Source organism: Thermobia domestica, chromosome 1 (assembly GCF_964235325.1).
Source record: "Thermobia domestica chromosome 1, izTheDome1.hap1.1, whole genome shotgun sequence".
Taxonomy (NCBI): domain Eukaryota; kingdom Metazoa; phylum Arthropoda; class Insecta; order Zygentoma; family Lepismatidae; genus Thermobia; species Thermobia domestica.
The window spans coordinates 176,817,367-176,840,444 of record NC_137454.1 but is presented as its reverse complement, the minus strand read 5'-3'; the positions used below and the strand labels follow the sequence as shown (position 1 = coordinate 176,840,444).

General features: G+C 34.2%; 1 protein-coding gene across 1 annotated transcript in view; it reads left to right on the top strand.

Moving 5' to 3' along the window:
• Positions 1-23,078, top strand: part of prom (prominin) — a 128,658-nt gene that overhangs the window by 17,363 nt on the left and 88,217 nt on the right. The window contains exons 2-4 of the mRNA XM_081742593.1: positions 3,124-3,239; positions 4,972-5,192; positions 14,162-14,349. Coding sequence (XP_081598719.1) covers positions 3,124-3,239; positions 4,972-5,192; positions 14,162-14,349 — 525 coding nt within the window. The remainder of the gene's footprint in view (positions 1-3,123; positions 3,240-4,971; positions 5,193-14,161; positions 14,350-23,078) is intronic.

The window sequence follows — 23,078 nt, the reverse complement described above, 5'->3', positions numbered from 1 at the left end:
GGGTAACTGGCGAACTTAATCAGTTTGATTAATGCTAATAATAGTCCTTGTTTTACAGTGTTAAATTGCAAATTGAAGACAGCATTCTAAATATAGAAAAAATAATAAATTAATGCACAGATACCATCAGCAAAATATTTCTCGACGGTGGGTGGTGTCTAATGTTGAGTTCTCTAATAAAAATGAAAGAAACCTTAGTAATCCATCTACCTGCCTAAAGAATCCGATAAAATGCAGGACATTGACCGCTCTCGATACTCTCTCTTTCTCTCCCTCGCTTTTTTTTTTAATTTTATGTTTGGGGAGAATATTCTACATACCATTAGATGTTGTTTATTAGTGGAAGAAGAAGGGTGGTTATAAAAGTGTTTCAGGAATAATTGAGCCTGAAGAATTCTCAGTTTTAAGAGCTGTTATCGCGTGTGTTCTCAAAAAAAGATATCTGGAAAGGAAACATGTGTACTTATTTCAGTGAGAGGGAATTCCTCTGGATTAAATATAAAGCCCAAAAGACAAGTCAGTTTCCTCAATTAAAACTAAAAGACGAATAAGCGCAAATAATGGTCAAGTTAAGTATTTCGGTAAATGTTTTAGGTAAAGGAAGACTTCTTAGATATTTAAAGGAAAGAGAAGAACAAACTGTTTATTCTTTATATGTTAAAAAAATAAAATTACGCAATTAAAAATTTAAATATACTCCTTGATTTTCTTGAATCGTGATTTGGAAAGAGACGTAAGTTCGAGTAATCATATTGTCCGTCACAAATATTTAAATAAATTACATAAACTAGGAACTATCTTAAGATGACGCTGATGTCTACAAGGACTTAACCAGAAATATTAGAAATCCTATCGCTTATAGGCGAATCAAAATAGAAATATTTTATTTTTACCGTTAAGTATTTAAAGATAATGGGTAAACTCTACCTAGAAACAGTTATTACTTATAATGTGATGTTAATTACTAGTGAATTCCTAAGTACTAGATCATATGCCTCACTCCATTATCATAGCATCAAATAGTAACGAGAAGTATGGATCGTGTTGAAGAAGTGTATCAAATAGATTCGTTAGAGCTCTCAAGCCGCATTCTTGTGTTCAAAGCAATAAGCAATATATTTTCATTGTTTCAGCCACAAAATTTTCCAATAGGTAAGTATTTTTTTCTTTCTTATTTAGTCTTTTCGCTACTACTCTAACGTGAAATAAGTTGTTCCAGCTTTTTATATAGAGCTAAATGTGATAGCTAAGATCGTAAGTTTACTAGTAATATTCTTATGGAAATATAAAGAAAGCTTTTCTGATATCCACGTAAGATTAACCTATAAGAGTGATAATGGTACAGAATGATATACGTAAATGAATTATTTTAGAAAAATTGAAATAGTGTTAATGTGGAAAGAAACAAGAGGAACCCAAGAAAATTCAACGGACAGCACGTTACGTTCACAACTAGAAACACTTAGTCCGGAATCGAAGAATGAAACCCTCGTTGCTCTACCACTGACCCACTACCTCCCGCATTTATTAGTTTCATAGTTTTATAGGTTGGTTATTGAGATAGGGGATATATTTACTTATTTATTTATTTAGTAAAAAAAATATTTATATTCTTCGTAAGCCTATTCTACACTGGAGACATCACAAATGAACACATGATAATGAATTCTTGGAAGCATGTCAACATACTCTAAATATTTGAAACTGCCATACCAATATCAGGTTGATAGAACCCAGAGACAATATTGGATCAGAATGCCCAGTCATGAGACTTGAAATCTTTCTATTACGAAGAGAACGTTTACTTTCTATGTCTGTTTTCATATTTTGCGGTATGTACCGTATTTCACTCAATTTCAATCAGGAATGATAGCTATTCCATGTTTGTAATAAAACAAGGAAATAAATTATTTATGTGAATGTCTTCATGAGTCCAGCTCTAAGCTAATAGTACTATCTTCCAAACTTTTTTACTTCATGTAGAGAATTCAAATTTGAATCTGCCTACAAGGAAAAAAAACTTTGGTAACAGACAAAATTTATAAATTAGATTCATTGTCAAAAAATACAATTGATTCAAATTAAATATCAGTAGCAGTAATATTAGCATATTTAAAATTCCGTTTATTAACATACAATTAACATAGCTTATTTTCAAAATCAAGCAATATTGAAACCATTAAAAATATGAAACAATTTTTTAGAGCAATGTAATAAATAAATTTAAAAAAAAAAAAAGATTTGGCAATAAATTTGCGATTGAATGTTATCATATGTCTTTGTATACGTATAACCCTGATTGCATATATATTGTAGAACTCAATATATTTTATTGCTGCGCGCATTGTTATTCAGCTATTTGTCTACTAATCATCTCTGCATTCGTTGAGTGCGCTACTTACCACATATCTGCTGTTCAACTGTCGAGAATATCCGAATTGTCATGGCGTCTACCTATTGTTTTACTTGAGATAATGTCTTTACAATCGGTTCAAAGTAAGTACACATTAGTGACACATAGAGGAAAGAAATTTCTTATCACAAGATAAATCCCTTGTAGACGACTCTTTGTGCTTTCAACCAAGGACAAGGTACAAAATTTCAATTACACATCAATCGCGAACAATATTTTAGGGGTTATTTAGACGTGGGCAATCGGAAAGGTTATGTTCAGTCCTTCTAACAGTAATTTCTAATTTATGGTTCAATAAAAAATGTGGAAAGCTATAGAATATGAGTTCTGAAGTGTATTTTAACCAAAAAAGAAGTTAGACATTAATACTAATGAAAACGATGAACAATATAGTAATAACAAATTCGGTTTTTAACGAAAAGAAATAAATATTTCTACGCATATAATTTGGATTATCACTGGTTTTACTAGGAACAACTATATATTCCGATATTATTAAATACACTTTAGCGTGTGGAGAAACGAAATCGATCATTGTTCCAGCATCTTATCCCTGATCATAATGATAAAACGTACTTACTTAAATGAGTCTCAAAAATTTTATAACATTTTTAGTTAAATAATCATAAAGAAAAGATTATTAACTCCACGATAAACATCAATTATAGATAAACATTCAATGTTTACATACTTTACCTGAAATAATTTAGGTTATGAAATAGGTCAAACTAAATCACAATATGTTCAAACTTTATGTATTGTATTTTCAGATATTGTCCGAGATGCTTTAAACAACAAATTATCGATACTTGGAGCGGTGCTTCAGGTAAGTTCCACCTTTAAGGGGATTCTACTAGTATAACTACCATTTGTAACATAGTCTTATTACATTATTAGTATTTCTGGCTTTCGATTGAATTGCCTTGCATATCACTTCATGTACTGGTTCTGAAAATCAACCCTTTACCAAATAATTCAGTTCAGTATCCTGTGTTCTCTGGTTTGTCAATATCGTGTTAGTTATAAATTATAACTTTTAATATATTGTAAAGAAATTGATTGGCATCAGTTATCGAACCAAGGGCACGACAGAATATCGCCCCAGACAGCAAAGAAGGAAACATCAACTTCTCATCAGTTACATAACCCAGTCCATTTAGTCGGAGAATTTACATTACATAAGCGTATGTACAGTACGAGTAACTTGATTGAAATAATAATGAAATATGCAGAAATTTTCATTTCCTAACCACTTGTTGTCAAAACAACAACCACTTTGTATCAGTCATCACTTTCTTGTCCCATTCTAAGTTTTTCACACTGTGAGCATGATCTCATGCTTCACTATCAGAAAAGACACCCTCTGGGAGGAACGATCTACGTTACGTCGTCGTGACGCTTATGAATCGTCTCTTAAATATACAAGTTAAAAAGGACAGTTCTTTTTGAGCTGTCTTTCGTCAAATTATCATTTGCCTTGTTGTTCTTGTTTTTCGTCTTTAGTCGATGGTCTGATGCTGTTGGTGACAATCTTCTGCCATTCTACCTGTGACTCTGAATGAGGGTCACTCGACTTCTCTGGTAGAAAGTCCCCTTCCCCCATCGAACCAGCCATCCAAAGGTCAGAGAAAGCATGGAAGTCTCGCCATGGGTCAAGGAGAAGCACATTCGTCTGAGAGTGAAGCTGAACAAGGACCGCCTAGTCCAAGAGAAAGTGACCCTGATATCCCAAGGTCGAGCGATGACTTTGCAAAAGCTATCTTGATCTCTAGGTCGTGGTTTGGGAGACGATTCATGACGGCATTGTACTGGTTTCTGAAGCAGATAGAGCGACGCTGTAATCCGGCCAGTAAGAGGCAATCCTTGTAGTCCTTACCCCACACACAACCCCTGTTTGTCCCCTATCTTCTGCACACTCTAAATTTGATTGTTGAGTATCATTTCTATTTTCATGATGTACTTATGCCTTATCTATGTATTCCACACACACAGAGTTTCGCACTATACTTATTCTACTGATTAGATCTTTGTTGAGGTAGAGAACTGGTTCCCACCTCCCTGCTAATCGATCTCAAAACCTCCGTTTTGAGTACAGGTAAATTTTACTGCAATTCTTTTGCAAATAATTGCATTTTTGAGATATTAAGGAACTGAATAAAAGTAATTTGCTTACAAATTTAATGTATTTATGATTTTTGTTCGATTAACTACCAGTACAGGTATTTTGAAATCTGTAGTCATACTAATATTCAAAATACCTTACTGATTTTTTTCTTGGAAAATACTCAAATTATAAATTCAATTCAATAATAATATTGAATATTTTATAAATTTCGAAGAACAGGATTAAACTGTTTACTCAATTGGTGGTAGGGAATGTTCCAAAATCTTTTTGTTTTCCCTTTCTGGGTTGTTGAACGTATATTCATTACTTGTTGGTTTAGTGAAGGTTCTGAAAATTTTATAGTGCAATGTTCGAAAGAGCTAATATTGTTCTTACCTTTGTTTACATTATTCATAACGGTAACTAACTTTATTTCGAAACTTTTTTTTTCCAGTCTCTGAAAGCCGAAACTGGTTTCATAATATGCATTGTGATTGGTTTGATGGTGGCTCTCTCACTACCACTGTCCCTTATTGGACATGGTTGTTATCAGCTCCTTCGTCATGTGGCTGCAAGACGTGGAAATGCCACTCAATCAGAAATGTTCAACAATTGTGTTAATTGCAAGCGTCGCTCCTTGGTGTTTGCCATGCAAATTATTCTGGTTCTATTAGCGTAAGTACCCGACCAGCATTAGAAAAATCATATAGCCAACAGCCTAAATTCGGTACCTAAATTTAATATTTTTACATTGTTCATATTAATAGCATATGCAGCAGGTGTATTGGAAAAATATTATTTGTCAATAACATTTAAAAAATGCCTTATAATGTCCTTAGAATTTCAATTAAGAAAGTGCACTAGCACGAAAGTTTTGCACGTGTCTGATTATAAAATACGAGTTTTGTTATTAGACAGCTCTTGTCTTGATAAATAGTGTAGGCCTACTTGATTTGATATCACTATATTGAATTAAGTTCAATTTACACAGCGGCCTCATTTGTAGACATGAAGTAAAATATAAGTTTGAAGCTTAATAAATATGCTATATCTAATTCTCAAATAGAAAGTCAATATTTGTATGAAAAACAAAACTTATGAACCAACATATAAATGAAGTTTGAATGAAAGAAGCTCACTGGTATCTTCCTCACACGATGCACTTTGCGTTATTACAAATTATAAGAATTCACACATACTCAATAAGACTATTCTAACTCTAAAATGTCAATTTTCAAGGTAAGCCAAAAATCGTTGTATTTAAAGAAACTTTATTTTCTGCTTTTGTGAATTGTAACGTTATTTCAACATGTACCAGTAGAGTGTTAATTATTGTAGAGAAAACTATCTTAAATACATACGAATATAAAAATTGATATGCATTTAAAAACTACGGTAAATGCAGGTATATACGCCAGTGCAGCTAAATACGCCAGGTGTTCAGCGCTGAGACGTTTCTCACGAAATCCACTAAAATACGCCTCCAATATGTGCCGGTCTTGGACAAGTCCGATTTGAGGAATACTCCGGGAGACAGCGCTGAGACCGCCACGCCGTGCAGTGTTGTTTGCTTCGGGAAGGTTCCGTGGAAGGGCGCTATTATTTCAATAGAGGTAAGAATCCGTTATTAGTACCGTGCTAACTCAGAACATTGCCGATTGTTTACAGCAATGTACGCCTTATTTCGTGTGCGTCTAGGAACACTTTGTTTTGTAGGTGTAATTTCAGTATTTGTGATTCCATGACTACTAAATCAACACCAAGCATGGTGCAGCGAAATACGCCAGGGTTTGTGCAGAACTGACTGCAGAAGACAAAGTTGTTTTGATTTGTTACACATGTTCCATGTAATATCGGTGTAGTCTTTTTCTAAGTCACAGTACAATGACACCGTTTGCTTATCTTCTTATGGACTAAAGCTTCTCAGTTTGAAACTTCATTTCAACTTTAGAGATTATCGTTTTTACATTTTATCTTTCTATCTTCATCTTGCATGGTTGGTTATTCTATTTTTTGCTTCAGCCATGTTGTATAGTAATATTTGAGTTCGTATAATACAGATGATGCAAGCAGTTGCAAGATTTATTACAGGTTTCTAGTAGTATCCTAGACTTGGCATAATTACCCGCACGTGTTGCTAAATACGCCAAGTTGTAACACTTTTTTTACCTTGGGTACAAAATAGAAATAAGTGCACTATTACCAAATTTTTTTCTACACGCGGAAAAAGCTACTCAGCAACACACGCCTTTTTTTTTTTTTTTTTTTTGGTATTTCATGAAAATTAAGGCCATAAAATTTCCAACATCCAACATATGCTTATATACCTGCACCTACCTTATTTTGAGTCATGGCAGTCTTTGGAAATGTGAATTATTTGCGTGTGTAAACTGAACATAATTCAGCATGTCAAGTGGAAAGTAAGCTACAGTTTTGTTTGTTTGTTTAAATTTAGCGATCCTTATCAGTAGCAAGACTATATAAGATCTGGATCTAAAGACTAAGGAGGTTCAATTTTGTTCATGTTCTCTCACTGGGAGTAGAACCTGGGACCACGTCTGTAGCTAGCGAAAAGCTACCTAATTATCATCACCATAAGTATTCACTCATTACTGAAGTCACTGGCAGGGACGGATAGGCATCATTAGAGGGGCGCGGGCGCTTTTTACTACAAGGACCATCAGCAACTTAATGTCACAAATCAGGTTGCACAGTTTTCTTTCCACAGTAAGTAATAGTATTAACAATTAACAATTAACAATTAAAACCTTATATTCTTTCATCAGCATATTACTCTGAATTCTTCAAAGTATTACATGAAGTTTAAAGAGTACGTTATACTATACTACAAAATTATGATTATGTTTTAGTGTTCTAGTTTTTGATGCTACTGTATCTATCACCTTTTCATTCGAAATATTTTTTAATCTTTTTCAATAGATATCAACGTTTCCAAATGTTCCTGAGACATAGTACTCCTTAACCTATTTTTAATGTATTTCAGTTTTGAAAAACTTCTTTCACATGTGACCTGAGTTACGGGCAAAGTCAATAGAAATTTGCAGGCTAGTAGCAAACCTGGATAAGTATTACCTAGGTACTGCACGAATTACAACTCTTCAAAATTAAAAAAGCAGCACATTGCACTCGATTTCCTTGTCAACAAATATATTTTCTTCTAATTCTGAATCGCCATCAGCACAGACATTTTTTCTCGGTTGTACTCGTCATCAAGGATTCTCACTTCTTGGAAAGTCCAAGAGAAGACATTTATAGAATCCTCAAAAACTTCCGTACTGATCTTTTCAGAAGATGTGTAAGTTTATCGAAATCCGTGTCTGGAAGCTCTGTTACTTGGTTGAAGTGTCTAGGGTTCAAACAATCAATAAAGTATATTGCTTCTTGAAGAAATACTCGAAAGTACCCTATCCAATATTGTGTTGAGTATTTCGATGCAGTACCTGGTCATCAGATAAGAAGTAGCTTCATCTTCACATTCCTAGGCAAACATCCATTTCCACTTCCGAAGACGAGTTGCTGACAGGTCAGTAGAAACAAAGAAATCACGTTCTAATTTTTCAAATTTGTTATTGGACCATTCTGCAAATTTTAACGCTGCATTCTTAACAGATTCCATATCATATCTCTGTTCTTTCAGTTGGGACAGTAGTCTGCACCATCTGATACGACTACAATACACCAGCACCCTGTATTTGGAGATAGTTTGAAAGAGGGATCGTCACTTGAAATATTCCCGGGAACACTTGTGCTGTCAGAATTGTTTTGAACTTGAGATGATCTTTTATATATCATTTTGCTTTACATCTAGCTTTTGGTTTGATATTTTCTGTAGAAGTTATTTTCTTCATTATTATGATCAACTCTTGTGTACAAAGCACTTTCTGGGTTCAAAACTTACCAAACTTTTTTCTGCAAATGCAGAGTATTTTGTCCACCATCTAGTTTCCGTAGTAATTATAAGACGCTTTTGTTGACATTTGATCTTCTAAATGTCCATTTGCATATAAGACTCACCCATAAATATTGTAGTCATTCAGCAGAACAAACAATGACATAACCAATGCATTTTTTTTATCAGATCACATATGACAAGATTGAGTATGTGAGCGTAACACCTTACGTGTAGCTGATTAGGTATTTTGAAAAATCCGAATATTGTCCTTGCATGTTACTTGCGCCAGCGGTTGAATTTTCAATACACTTTTTAATATAAAGATTCAACTTCTGCAGAATTTCCAGCAGTAAACCGCGAAGATACTGTCCTGTGATAGATATACATTTTCAATTGCTGGCCTGTGGTAGATATACATTGACAATGGCAACAATTTTTGCTTTAACAACATACCGAAAAACAACAGAGCACCGGCCTGAAACTATTATATCTTGAGTAGTGTCTAATATAACAGAAAACATTCCATCTTAGGAGACTTTTTTTCGAAATATCTTCTCTGATAAGTATGCTGATAGCATCCAAACATAATTCACCGTGTTTTTTAAAAGTTGTGTGACCACCATCTTGCTTACTTTATCGTACATAACTCAGTTTACTCTTCTCGATGAGCTTATCTAAATTATTTTTAAGCGGAAGTTCAAATTTTCTTAATAAAAGAATAATATCCAAAAAGTTTCCATGATCTGTAGCTGTGTCTTCCAGTCTATAGGCTGCTTGATTTCCTCTTCCTCTGTAAGTAATCCATCGGGTTTCAGCACTTTGACACTAGTTTCAGCACTTTGACAACTCAGTGCATTTCCTGTCTGTTCTCAACCTGATACTGCCGTTGTTTTACCTGTTCGTGAGGAAATAGTTTCATAACACTATGTTCTCTTTTGTTAGATATGTAAGCATCCAACTGGTCTAATGTATTTTGAAAGACTCACGTTCTCTTACTCGCTGATAAACGTGTTTAATGTTACTTTGTCATGTACAAAACTCCTAGGAAATGTGTTTGTCCGATCTGCAGAATAAGCCGTGCACACACTGCTGAGCTGGACAATATGACAGCCAAGTCCTGTTGGTGCCATCTCCTCGTTTATAAGCAAACTCAGGATTAAAGGGCATGCTTTATTTTGATTGACGGGAATGGAACACTTGAGGACGTATGAAATAGTTCGTTGCTCTGTTCTCTGCTGCATCACGCTTTTCAATATTTTCACTGACTTCCAAATCAGCATCACTAGAACTGAAGCTTTTCTGTTCACTTTCTTCTTTGACACCAACAATCATAGCTGATGTTGAAAGCGCATAATTTTAAGACTCATGGAAGTGGATCCTTCTTGCTAATTTTCCACTCTGACAGTTACATTCGTAACTGACGTGGTGGAAGCACCAATTTTAGCATTCATGAAACTAGAATTTTCCTGTTAACTTTCCGCTACAGTAGCATTAGTAGCAGATGATTTAGGGTCACAAACTTCAATACTGTGTTCAGTTTGTTTGCAGTCAGTAGTCTTGCAGGTTTGGAGATACTAAATGTGATCCTTTTGCAGGCATAAGCATCTACTTCTAATAACTTTGCATTCTTTTCAGCACGTCGCATCGATTTTCACGATTTAAAGTTTGGTTCACTCAGTCCGAAATTTTCCTTTTATGATGGATCTTGGGGGGGCGCACCGGGCTCGGTAACCCGGTGGCCCTATCCGCCCCTGGTCACTATTTGCAAATTGGGAAGTGTTCATGCATTACTGTGACGATATTTAACTAGCATATCCATTCTGAAATAGAAGATTGTCTTTTTACACAGTTCACCTATTGCTGTCTTTTACTCCGTCTTTTGTCTTTTATCTGTATCACGACTCTCAGAGCACAATTTCTTCTCAAACAGTATCGTAAGAAATTTTCCCCTCCTTTTATCTATCTCCAATATTGTTCCTTTTTCCTCACACCCAACACACTCACATTGTTGTCTCGAAAACTTGGCATAGTTTATTATGATAGTATTATTTACTGAGATAACTCCCTTCTAATCAACTTCAATACTGTTCTATTGTTTCTATTACTAATATATATGTATCAATCCCCAATCCATTCTGCAAAACGAATCAACTCAAAAATATAAGGGAGGTAGAGAGAATCCTACTCCAAGAACTAACGAAAGCCGATGTTTCTTTAAAAGGCATTATGATTGGATCGTTTGAGAAAAAAGAAAAGAAGGTATACATTTTGTGGAAAATCTGTATGTACTTACAATTGTACACAAAGAGTTTGATTACCCTTCTTTGGTGTGGGAAAGCCAGGTTCAATTTCCGGTAGAAGCTCATGTGGTTCGGATTCCACATTAAATTGTAGGTCCACTTCTCACATATATCTCGCTGCTGAACGGGACGCTAAAATTTCTCGGAGTGCAATAGTGTAGTGACAATGAGAAAGCAAAATTTTCTCAGAACAAAGTGTGGAAGCACTAACAATTTTATCCTTCGAGAAATGAGGACAAGAAAGGAACTGCAAACTTAGTACGAAATGAAACATATAAAAATGTGTTCATCTGAAGTAAATAATTTAGTTGTTTCTTTTTTACAAGTGCAATTGGTGCTTATGAATCTTTCTTTGTGAGTTGTGCATGGGGGAGGAAATATTTATTATTTCTATTTGCAAGTGAGATGCACAAAATACTAAATTATATTCTGTATAAGTGTAAAGTTTAAAGTTATTTCGTACGGAGCACTATTCACATCTTCCTGAGAATTCATGTAAGGATCATGATGAAGTTCGTACCAATTGGTCGGATATCTGTGTTGAGGCTTCGTTAAGATAAGTCTTAAAGTATTTTTATAAGAGCTAGGGAAAATAAAGCGGAAAAATAAAACCGAATTTAAGGGGAAAATACGACGAAAAGTTCAGGTCACTATTTATTATTCATGTAAATTTTCGTTTGAACAAGATGATTTTCTCCCTTCTCCTCGACATCTACATTTTCAATGTCTGTGCTTGTTTCTCGTATATTTTGCGTAACATAACAACACAATTCTCCATATTAAATATCTGATGAATTTCCCTCTTAATTCTTCATTTAAAGCTTCACAAAGTATATTATTTCCCTTAAATGATATCACTATTTCTATCTTTAATTTTATTTCGCGCTGCATATCATGTTTTCAGGTATCTAAAACTAGTCATCTGTTCTATTCTCCACTCTTATTTCTATATTTGATGCAAACATTTTTTTTTTCGGATCACCAGAGTGCTTTGTCATTTTTTATTCTCATTTTTTTCGCTTTTCCTTAAGTTTTTAATATTGATTTATTTCCTTTCTAGACGTTACAACAAAAGCCGTATCAACTTCTAATAGCATGCAACAAATCCTATCTCGTATCGAAATATCGTCTTCCCCGTGTATATGCGCACTATTTCTTCAACATATACTATAGATATTAAATAATTTTGCTGAGAGGCATCCCTGTTGAACTTCCTTTCCAATTACAAGTTCCTTTGATATTTCTTCAATTTCTACTTCCTTATTGCCTTATATATGTTTTTATGAATCTTCAATCGTTCAATTCCAATCCAATTTTCTGCAGCACTTCTATCATTTTCTACTTTACTCCGAAAAAAAACTTTTCCTAGATCAGTAAGAATTACATCCTTGTCTTTCGCTATAAACCTTTGACTTATTATTCTTAATAGCCCAATAGTATCTCCTGTTCTCTTACATGTACTATAGCCAAACAATTTCTTCTCAGTTTCGTTATGTTCTTTCATATACCTATCTACTCAATACTGAAAGCATAGTTCTTGATGCATGCTTTTTGAGGCTATTGCTTCTGCAATTTTCGCATCTTTTAAGATTAGATTACTTAGGTAATAGTATATTTATTGTCTTCAATACATGTTTTGACTACTTTCTTGTCGCAAATATTTCATACCAAAATCCAGCAATTCTTTATTTCTTCCCTCATTTCTGTTTTTAATAAACTCACTTGAAATATTATAAATATTTACTTCAATTGCCTTTCAATTCATTATCACAGATACTGGTTCCTCAAACTTATTTCTAAGGATCATTTTAGTATCCTCGCCTAATTTTCTTAATTAACCTTATTTTAAGCTGCAAAGTCTGTTTATGTCTAGACTTCCACTTTTAAAGTGCTCGATATATTATTCTCTCAAGCTGTGCATGTCATTTCGATGATTCAACTTGGAGATACTTCACTAAATACCTTAATTCTGTCTGTACATTATTTTCTTAGAGTTCCAAATACTGTTATAAATACAATCACCTGAAAAATACATTGTAATAACACTTAAGTTTATTAAATGGTAAATAAATACAAATTTATCAAATAAATTTTGATTATGACTAACTTATTTGCATGTTAAGTTATTTTATTAATGTAAAGTACATTAAGTTCATTATATTTAGTAATATCTGAAAACCGCTCGGATAATATTAGATCTTATAACTTATTTCGGAAATGATTGTTATACATATACTCCGGTTATAATTAATTAGTAACAAATTCTTCAGTAACAAAACCATCTTTTGTCAGGTACTATCGAAGTAATGGATACAACGTTCACACAGTACCTTTAAAATGATGGTGTATGTCTCCAAGGCAGTGTTGCCAAGTTATAAACGAATAAAAACAGGAAGCTGATGTTTTTGTTAGGGAATTTTTAAAACATTACCTATTATTTTCCAATTGTTGGAAGTATTCAAACTAAACGTAAATCGAAGGAAAGACTATTCATTACAATTCAAATTAGATATGACTCGTATTCCTACATTAATTAAGGTTTGGTTTATATGGACAGGTGAAAGTTACAATGGCATAAGTCATTATTCTTGCCCGACTAACACTCTTTTTTCCGATAAACGAAATAGCTTTTTCCTTTATCACTAGAAGTTTCACATCCATCTGTTGAGGTTTGCCATATTTCAGAATGAGGTTCTGTTCTGACTTATTTCACATTTTCTGTTAGCAGATTGACATATCTAGATCTGGTTTTCGGGTCTAAACATTATTTTTATTGACAAAGTCACTTACACCACCATAACTTTCACCCTCCATAAGCGACTAACTAAAAGTCAGTAATTTTATCTGATGAGAAAAATCTTATAAACGGCGGAAGCTTTTAAATACATTTTATCTGCCAAAAAATGGCGACCAAGTTGTAAAAATTTGCATATAAACTTATTTTGACATGCTGAGTTCAATCAAAGAAGAAAATTTTAATTGTCTTTTGTCCCTTTCCGAACATTTGCTTGTTAATGCACACACTATAGGAAGTGTGTTGCAATGCATACATTATTCGATCCCCTGGCTGTAGAAAAGGGCTTGACAATAATTAAACAGTATAAACACTAATCAAATCAAATACCAGTTTATAGCGAAGTTAGTGAACAGGAATGCAATACAACACACAAGGGTAACAATAACTTTTATCAACTTGGTAACATTGCTTTTAGAACCTATGGATCTATAAAAAATAACATTCAGAAAGAAACAATAGAGTGCATGTTCAGAGTTGCCAGAAAGTGTACGTATCGTCCTGTACCAACTTTTAGATCTCTTCACTTATTTTTTCAAGGAAAATGTCAGATCACTAATTATGCTATTTTAATCAGAGCATGGTGTTTGCTTTATAGAATTTGTAATACCATATGTACGTACTGTTGTAATTGCAGACTAGGTATTGTTGCAATGTTCATCACAAACGAACAACTGACAAACGCTGTAAATAAATCACCTAAGGTTCTACAAGCTAGCTTAACGGATGTATCCACATTTGTCAGAAGCACTACTTTCCAAATAAGTTATCTCATCACTCATACCATGGACAAAACACTCAAGGAAATATTCACCGACTTGGATGGTGAGTAAACTTTTTTTCTTAAATAAACAAATTTGTATCAAGCTACCGTGTATTCTTGTGTGTACAGGGGATAAAAGTGAGGGGGAAGTAGGGTGCGCCATCCTCCCATCTAGAAATAATATGCACGGCGTCCCCCCCCCCAGTTACTAAAAATAACAATGGGCAAAGATAGGCAGAGAAACGGCGTGATGTCATGACGATACCTACCGTCCCTCTACCTTTTCAGATCCACTTTTACTCCTGTGTGTGTATAAGGTTTCTACATGAGACTGATCTGCAACGCAGTAGCACTTTCTCGATACATGTCATTGAAACATAAAACATGTTTGTTGTTCGGTTCATGTTGTTTGCTACTAAGGGAGTCGGTAGCAGTGATGCCAACCCATAGGGAAAATCCCATTTTATAAGATTTTTTGACTAATTTTTCAAATAGAGATAAAGGGAATTTTCTCCAAATTGGCACCAAATATGGGATTTTTTAATATATTTACTTTATCCATGTCAAAATTCTCTATGAGCGGAAAGTGAGCTAAGCACGCTTGAATAAACGTGAAATCGGTGTTAATTGTCAAATTTTGATATTGGAAAGTGAATATTAATGTGAAAGTGATTTATGCAGGAACTTGTGAATCTCAAGAAAAAAAATAAATAAAAATAAATAAATAAATAAAAATAAAAATAAAAATAAAAATAAGTAAACAAGAAACGTAAATTGTACTCTGAAATTTTAAAAGAAAATCACGAATAAAAGAAAGTAAATTATAAAACGACAAACAGCCAACTTCTAAAACATCCCACACAAAATAACTGGAGAATGATGTTTGTCTGGTTTCACTATATTCATTAGAAGATTATGGTACAGAAGCGTGACGGAAATACTAAATTCTGATTTTTTTAAAAATGTACTTTTTTGCACCGACAATTTCAATAGTATATTTTAATTAATTATTTATTAGGAGTTTAATGTATTTATTAGGAGATTAGAAGATCGGAATTTACGAATAATTCACTCAAATATTGAATAAACTAAGTGACATACAGTAGTTTTAATTTTCATATTTTACATATTTTGGAAATTTCATACTTAGTATAGCTCGTGGGAATTTCTGCCTTTCGAGATGGGATTTTATAAGGTCCCAGGTTGCTATCACTGTTCCATAGTACGGTTGTTCATTGTTTTAAGAAGAACGTGATTGCTTTAAAACAGGGTGGATTGATTTAAATCAGTCTGATTTAAATCAAGATTTAAATCACTTGATTTTTTAAATAAAAATCGTTGATTTAAATAAAATTCCTAAATAAATTAATTTAAAGTGAAAATAAGTAAAATCCCGTTTCTGTTCTGTTATTTCGATTATGGAAGTTAATAATCATAATACAATGAGACTGAAATGTACAGTATAGTATGAAAACAAGTGTCATGCAGAGGATGATTAAAGAAAATCCCGTTTTGAACAGGTAACGGAACAATCCTGCTTTCTTCTTTGCGTAACATTGGCTTTGGGTTTTAAAATCGTTAATTATTCCAACGGGGAAATCACCATCGACATTTAAGATGAAAAATCCTTTTTGTGCGTGTCTGTTTGTGTGTTCCCAGATAATGGGGCATATTTAGAGGGGTCCTATCCCCCTCTCCATTTGTTTTTTTTTTTTTTTTTTTTTTTGTTAATTTTATAACTTTAGGCGAAATTTATGTATTTCATGCCGCAAGCTAGTTCTGAGTTTTTAAAAATAGGCCAGTGCCAAATATCAGTAACTTTTGTGAAAAAAAAAGTGTCTTTTTGATAAACGTTGCTGTACTTTTTCCTTAATGCTTAACATTTTAAATTATATCACCTATTTTTAGATGATAGGGTAGAATCTTCATTATTCAATTAAAAAATACCAATAAGGCTTTTTACTTCGTTTTCTTCTAGACTGGAGGCATTTTAGAACACGTTACATTTGCTTCCACGTCTTTCTGCGTTGAGGCATAGTGTGTGATGACGTCATAATTTTAAAAAAATATTTTTGATATGCGTATTATTATTATTTTTTGGCGGGTTACATTTTGCATTCAGAAGGCTGAAATTTTGCACACTCGTTCAGTGCACCCCTTAATGATTTTCAGATGTTTTCAGATCTCTGTGTGGAAACAGCGGGGTCCAGAGGGGCAAAAATGTTTTTAAAATAGGATTTTTTTTTTAACAAAAAGTAGCTTTTTTCGTGATTTTCCCGCCTCAGATGGAGACATGAATGGTACCGTTTGAAAGGCTGTTCTATTCTGAAGAAAATGATGTACGTACTATGCTCCTAGGATAAATAGGGATGTCTCAGGAAACTGTTACCTGAGACCCTGTTTTATACGGGAATCTGGGGTATTTGGGGAATATTATTTTTCGCGGACTTACTTTTGCACCTACAAGATTGAAATTTTGCACATTTACTCAGTGCACCCCTCAGTATTTTTCAGATTTGTTTCAGATCTCTGCCTTAAAACAGAGGAAGGGGTCCACAGAGGTAGAAATTAAAAAAATATATATATTTTTAACAGAAAATTCCTTTTTTCGTGATTTACCCGCCCGAGATACATGATGGAGACATTTGAAGTGTACCGTTTGAAAATATGTTTTATTCTGAAGAGAATAATGTACAAATGATGATCCTAGGATAAATAGGGATGTCTGAGGAAATTTTTATATTATATCCGGGTCATCTGGGGCATTGTGGGAATGTTCTTAGCTCATTGTTAAATAGTTCCCTCACCCTTAGTACTCAAGATAGAAGCTTGAAATTTTGTACACACATTTAGTACACCCCTTAGTATTTTCCAGTTTATTTTGAGATCTGTGCGTTTACACAGGGGAGTCCAGAGGGGATCATTTTTATAAAAAACAAAAGTAAAAAAATTCCGATTACTCTAAAAATTTCCTGCTTCAGAGACATGATAGAGAAATGTGAATGTTATCGTTTGAAAAGCTGTTCTATTCTAATGAGAGTGATGTATGTACCATGATCCTAGGATAAATAGGGATGGTGCTGTAGCTGCTTGACTGAAAGTCAATAATTTACCTTTATAAAGAGCCATAATTTAAAAGGGTTAAGAAACATTGTTTGGGATTGATATAGGTTAACGATTGGGGATAATTCAAAATTCAACCCCAATACTTTCACTTAAATGGCATAATTAGCATTTAATACTAATTCCTAATGCTTTTTCTTCAGTTCGCGACTTGTATTGTACGAGGAGAAAGATTTGATTTAAATAAAAAAAATCGATTTAAATCCAAAAAAATCAACAAAAATTATTTTTTAAAAAATCATGATTTTTTTCCACCCTGCTTTAAAATAAAGTTCTGTGGAAGTAGTGATGGTCTCCGGGAGTGGCCGGTGGAAATTTCTTCCCGAAGATATTAAATCCCCCACAGAGCATATATCTGATCAAGTTGAACGTGGACTATCAACATTTTCGCAATATTACTTTCATCCCCCATTGTATTGAAAGTCTTCCCCCGGGAAATGTTCTGAAATCATCACTGTCTGCAAATGTAGTACTGTTTTTCATTTCGAGTTGTTTCCAAAGCAGACTTAAAAGTACCTTTAGCCTATGATGACTAAAATTAGAAAATAAAAGCATGCACCACTGGGTAAACTGTCATAATTAGACAATATAACTAGGTATATTCATTCTTCCTTAACCATGCCAGTAAGAAAGGAGTAGCTTCTGATTATCTACCCATCAGTAGAGATGCTAGAAGGGACGCAAAGGGGAGCCTCCCCCTGCCTTCCTTTCCTGACTGCTTCCCCAGATATGTTTTATTGTAATGTAGGTCAAATAATAAAAACTATTATTTTCGTATACAAAAAAATAGCTATCCCTCCATAACTGTTTCTATTTCTCCGCCTGTCCTCGTCCAAGAAATTACAGTTGGCGTTGTCACTGCATCGAAATTTATCAGATGACGATACATGGAGTTACTATAGAGCCAGCCATCTGTTCAAGAAATATGAAACTATTTTACAAAACTTCAAAATCTTGCAGAACGAGAACTCAACTATAGAATTTACGAACATGTAAAAATTATACCACGTAACTACAAGCCAAAGACGGGCTTTAAATAATAATAATGATTAGTCGAGTAGTTTACGGTCCGTTTGCAATTTGCTTTTTTCTTTTTTTTGGGGGGGGGGCATAGGACGAATTTCTGAAGACAACGGGGAGTCTGCCACCCTACTTTCACCTAATTTGTATCTTATACACAAATATTTCTTTTAATTGTAGGCAAAAATTAAAAGTGGCACTTATACATTTAAAAAAACAATGTATTTATTTAGATGCTGAACGTACTCAACACTTTTACTATGTAGTCTAAACAGATAAAAAAAATATTCTTATTTTATACATTTCTCGTGCGCAGACAAAGGAAAGAAATTAAAGTGTCTTAAGTAAACTTTGTTGCACACATTATACATGAATACAATGTAGTAGATTGTGGTATACTTTGTCTGAAATTGACACCCTATGATTTGGATTTCTTGGATGGAGTCTTGAATGCATGCAACCATATCTTCAACAAATTGCATGGTAATATGGTGAATAACATTTTCAAGATTAACCCTGAGAAAAAGAAGCAGTAGTGATTGCTAAGGAATTTGATCACCTCAATCCTATCCCAACTATATATAAAAACTACATGAGCTGACATAAATTATTGAGCATTTTCTGTAGGGCTACAAATGATTAAATTTGGCATGATTGTAGCTTTCCGGAATTAACTCACAGGAAAATTGCCAAAAGTGAATATTTTTAATTTTTAGGGGGTCTAAAGGAGGATGAAGAATTTCATATGTTATTTAAATGGGCCTTTTTTTTAGACCTATAATCTCATGTTTTAGGTACTTAGAATTGGAATAATAACTTGAAATTCGATATGTTTGTACGTTTTCGTTAGCACTACCTAAGTAAACCAGTAGAATAAAAAATCGAACTTTACAGTGGTTTTATAGGGAACTGAAAAATCTTTCCCATGTTATTTATATGGAACACCTTTTACACCCCCAAATTATTGAGCACTTCCTGTAGAGCTACAATGATTAAATTTGGCATGATTGTAGCTTTTTGGGACAAATGCACAGGAAAATCGCCAAATGTGAATATTTTTAATTTTTAGGGGGTCTAAAGAGGAGATGAAGAATTTCCCCATGTTATTTAAATGGGCCTTTTTTGGACCCATAATCTCATGTTTTAGGTACTTAGAATGGGAATAAAAACTTGAAATTCGGTATGCTTGTACGTTTTCGTTAGCGTTACTTAAGTGAATCGTCAGAAATAAAAATTTCCAACCGTAGAGTAGTTTTATGGGGTACTGAAAAAATCTTTCCCATGTTATTTATATGGGACATCTTCTACACTCCAAAATGTTTAGGCACGTCCGGCAGGATTAGAATGATGAAATTTCTCATGATTGTAGCCTTCCAGTACTAACCGACAGAAAAATTGTCAAAAATGAATAATTTTAATTTTTTAGGAGCGTAAAGGGGGATGAAGAAATTCCCTTGCTATTCAAAAATCAAGAAAATAAAAGCTATAATACCATTAGTCAAAATAGTTGCAGTTTGGAACCACACGCTTTTATTATTGCTTGCCGACTATTGGATTCTGACGGAAAGAAGTCAAATCAGCGATGCAAAGAAGTCTTCAGGCGCACGTTGCGCCGCTTAATCAACAGAAAAAATATTCACTCCCAACAAGTGGTTGAGATCCCGGAAGAAACGGTAATTGTACTGAGGGACGGCAGGAGAATACGGTGGATGAGGAAGGGTTTCATACAACACATGGAGAGTTTTCAACGTCTTTTGAACTAAATTTTCGCATTCATTGTCATGTAACATAAGGATGGGCAAAGTTGCAATGCATTTCAGAGATGGCGTGGATCAATGAAAAATTCATCCATGACCTACAGACCCACAACTCCCCGTAACCCATGATCCATTGGACCCTCGAACCACCGTGATCCAGTCTGACCCATCACCCACTAAAACTCATCGTCATCAACTGTGACCCATGATCCACAACCTCTTTTCCATAATTATAGTTTACACTTGCAATAAAACAAGGTGAGAAATTATCAGTAATTGGAGTTCGAATTTCTACGGTCAATCGCTCAAGCAGCACTCTGTTACAATAACAGTTGATCTGGCCTTTACGATATAAAATGGGAAAGTGCTTCTCATGGGCCATTTAGATTAAATTCAATTTAATTATCATATATAATTACTTCCTTGTTGAATTATAGATCATTTTCAGTGGAAAATATGATGAAATTTGAAAATCTCAAATCAAGGCAAACGGGCCAGAGTAATTTTTTTTAAATGTAAAATTCGACTGTGTCTCGAAAGCCAAATAGTCCTATTCCTATTATTATAACTACAAATATCAATATCCAAAAGTGCCTAAATTTATTGTTTCACTTATTTAGATATACTCATCTCAAGTAAGCTAATAGAAACAAATGAAAAGGGAAGACAAATGGAGGTCTTGAAAGTAAAACGTAGACAAATTCACCAGTGTTCCGAAAATGCTGTCTACAATGCACTAAGCAGAGTGGATCACAGTGGGTCACGGTAAGTAGTGGGTCGCAGTGGATCATGTTCTGTTGACCGCGACTCATTGACCCACTTCGTCTCTGGTGCATTTCATGGACTTCAGAACTGTAACGATCCGCAATGATCGTTTTGTCTCGAACTGAAAAAGGCATGACGGATAGACTCCACTATAACTAAGCATGCCAGCAGAAACAACTTCCAAGAGGTTGGGAAATACTCGCATACTTTAATCAAGATCTAATCAGTGTCCTGAACTTTTACGATTGTCGTAACCGGTCTAATTCTTCATTAAAATTGCCAATTCGATGCAAGAATCTTTCCCAGTTATGCCTTACACTCAGAGAACATCATATCTCCAGACGACAAATTTTGTTGGCCGCTCCCAAGTCATGTGACACCCATGAGTCCAACATTTTCACCTCACCGATTGCATGGAGACACAAAATGACAGTGGTGCGGTTTGTCTGACTCGACTGCAACGGCTCGAACATTTTTTCAAGTTTCTACTTCCACCGTTTTTCTGATGAACTCGCCCGAACATGTTGGTCGGTTTCCACTGGGCTGTTGTGTCTCCGGAACGAAAGTTGAAAACTCAGGTTGAAAGTTAGTGCATTCATTCGCTGTTCCTGACCAAATTTTTAATGATTTTTGAGGTTTCCTGTGTAGGATGTCCCAGTTTAAATCCATAAAGAAAACTCACTCACAATTGGGTCGTCCAGTTTCAAAATGGCTCTTGTCCATTTACAGAAAATCCCAGAAAACTAAAAGAGTAGGATCTGCATGTTTTGTAGAACTAGGATTACTTCAGTGGGTTCAGGTGAAAAATCTGAATATCCTCAAGTATTTCACGTTTTAAAAAACGCGTCGATCCTACAGATTTTCTCGGTTTTCTGGGATTTTCTGTAAATGGACAATAGCCATTTTGGAACTGGACGACTCAATTAATCCTTTCAATCGTGCACTTTTGTATGGCCCTTTTTCAACAATTCACTCCCTCCTGATTATCTGTATACTCCAAACTATTTGCGTATAGATTTTGTGACGTAAGACATGTAGTCCACCGCTATGATGTGGTATTGAGGTGAGTTTCTCACCAGACATCAAAGTAAACATTTCATTCGCACCAATTTAATAACATTCCAACAATGATAACTTGTTCAAACGAGATTCAGAGCTTCAGTGCTCCTTATACTATCAAAAACAAATAAATATCAGAATGTGTGCCATAGAGCCAGGGGTAAAAGTGGGGAAGATGCGGAGGAACGGCGTTCTCCCACTTCCAAAAATGTCTACGGCGTCTCCCCACTTCCTAAAAAATTACATTGGGCAACGATAGCCACGAGGGACGCCGTGACGTTATGGATCTCCCTATCTTTTCAGATCCATTTTTACCCCTGAACTTAGCAATAACAAGGACTTTTAATATTAGTTAAGCATACCACAAATATTCCTATTCTCTGACAAAACTGTCAATTAATAACTTAATTTATTATTGGGAGTACCTAAAGAGGCAAATCTTCTTTGATTACAAATAAATTATAAAGAAACGGACTATCAGCTTACAGGAGTACAAAATGTGAACCAAATATATATATATATATATATATATATATATATATATATATATATATATATATATATATATATATATATATATATATATATATATATATATATATATATATATTTGTAATTTTAGCCTATCAGGAATTGTAAATAATGGAAACACTGTTCGGTTCTTTGTTTCTCTCTTTACAAAATATATGTCTCTAATCTATGTGGTGGGTGTTTGCGAAAAAAAATGAAGTGAAAGAAAAAAATGTGATTAATGTGGATGATTCCTCTGAGATTTCACATACGAGAAAAAAGGGAAGAGAGAGGAAGATACTTTGATCCATGTTGTATATAAGCAAAGCAAGATAGAAAAAATGCTATGGGAAGACCGCTAGGGAATTATTTTTCATTATTTGTTCAAGAAGCAAATGATGATATACATATCATCATATGCAGAGTAAAATAGTAATCGTGGTGGCGCTATATACGTAGCTTCCTTTACCAAGAGCGATGCTACTTCACTTTGTCTTCCATCTTCTCCCCCTTTTTCTTTCTCATTCTCTCTTTGCTTTCCTCTTCCAGTGTTGTCC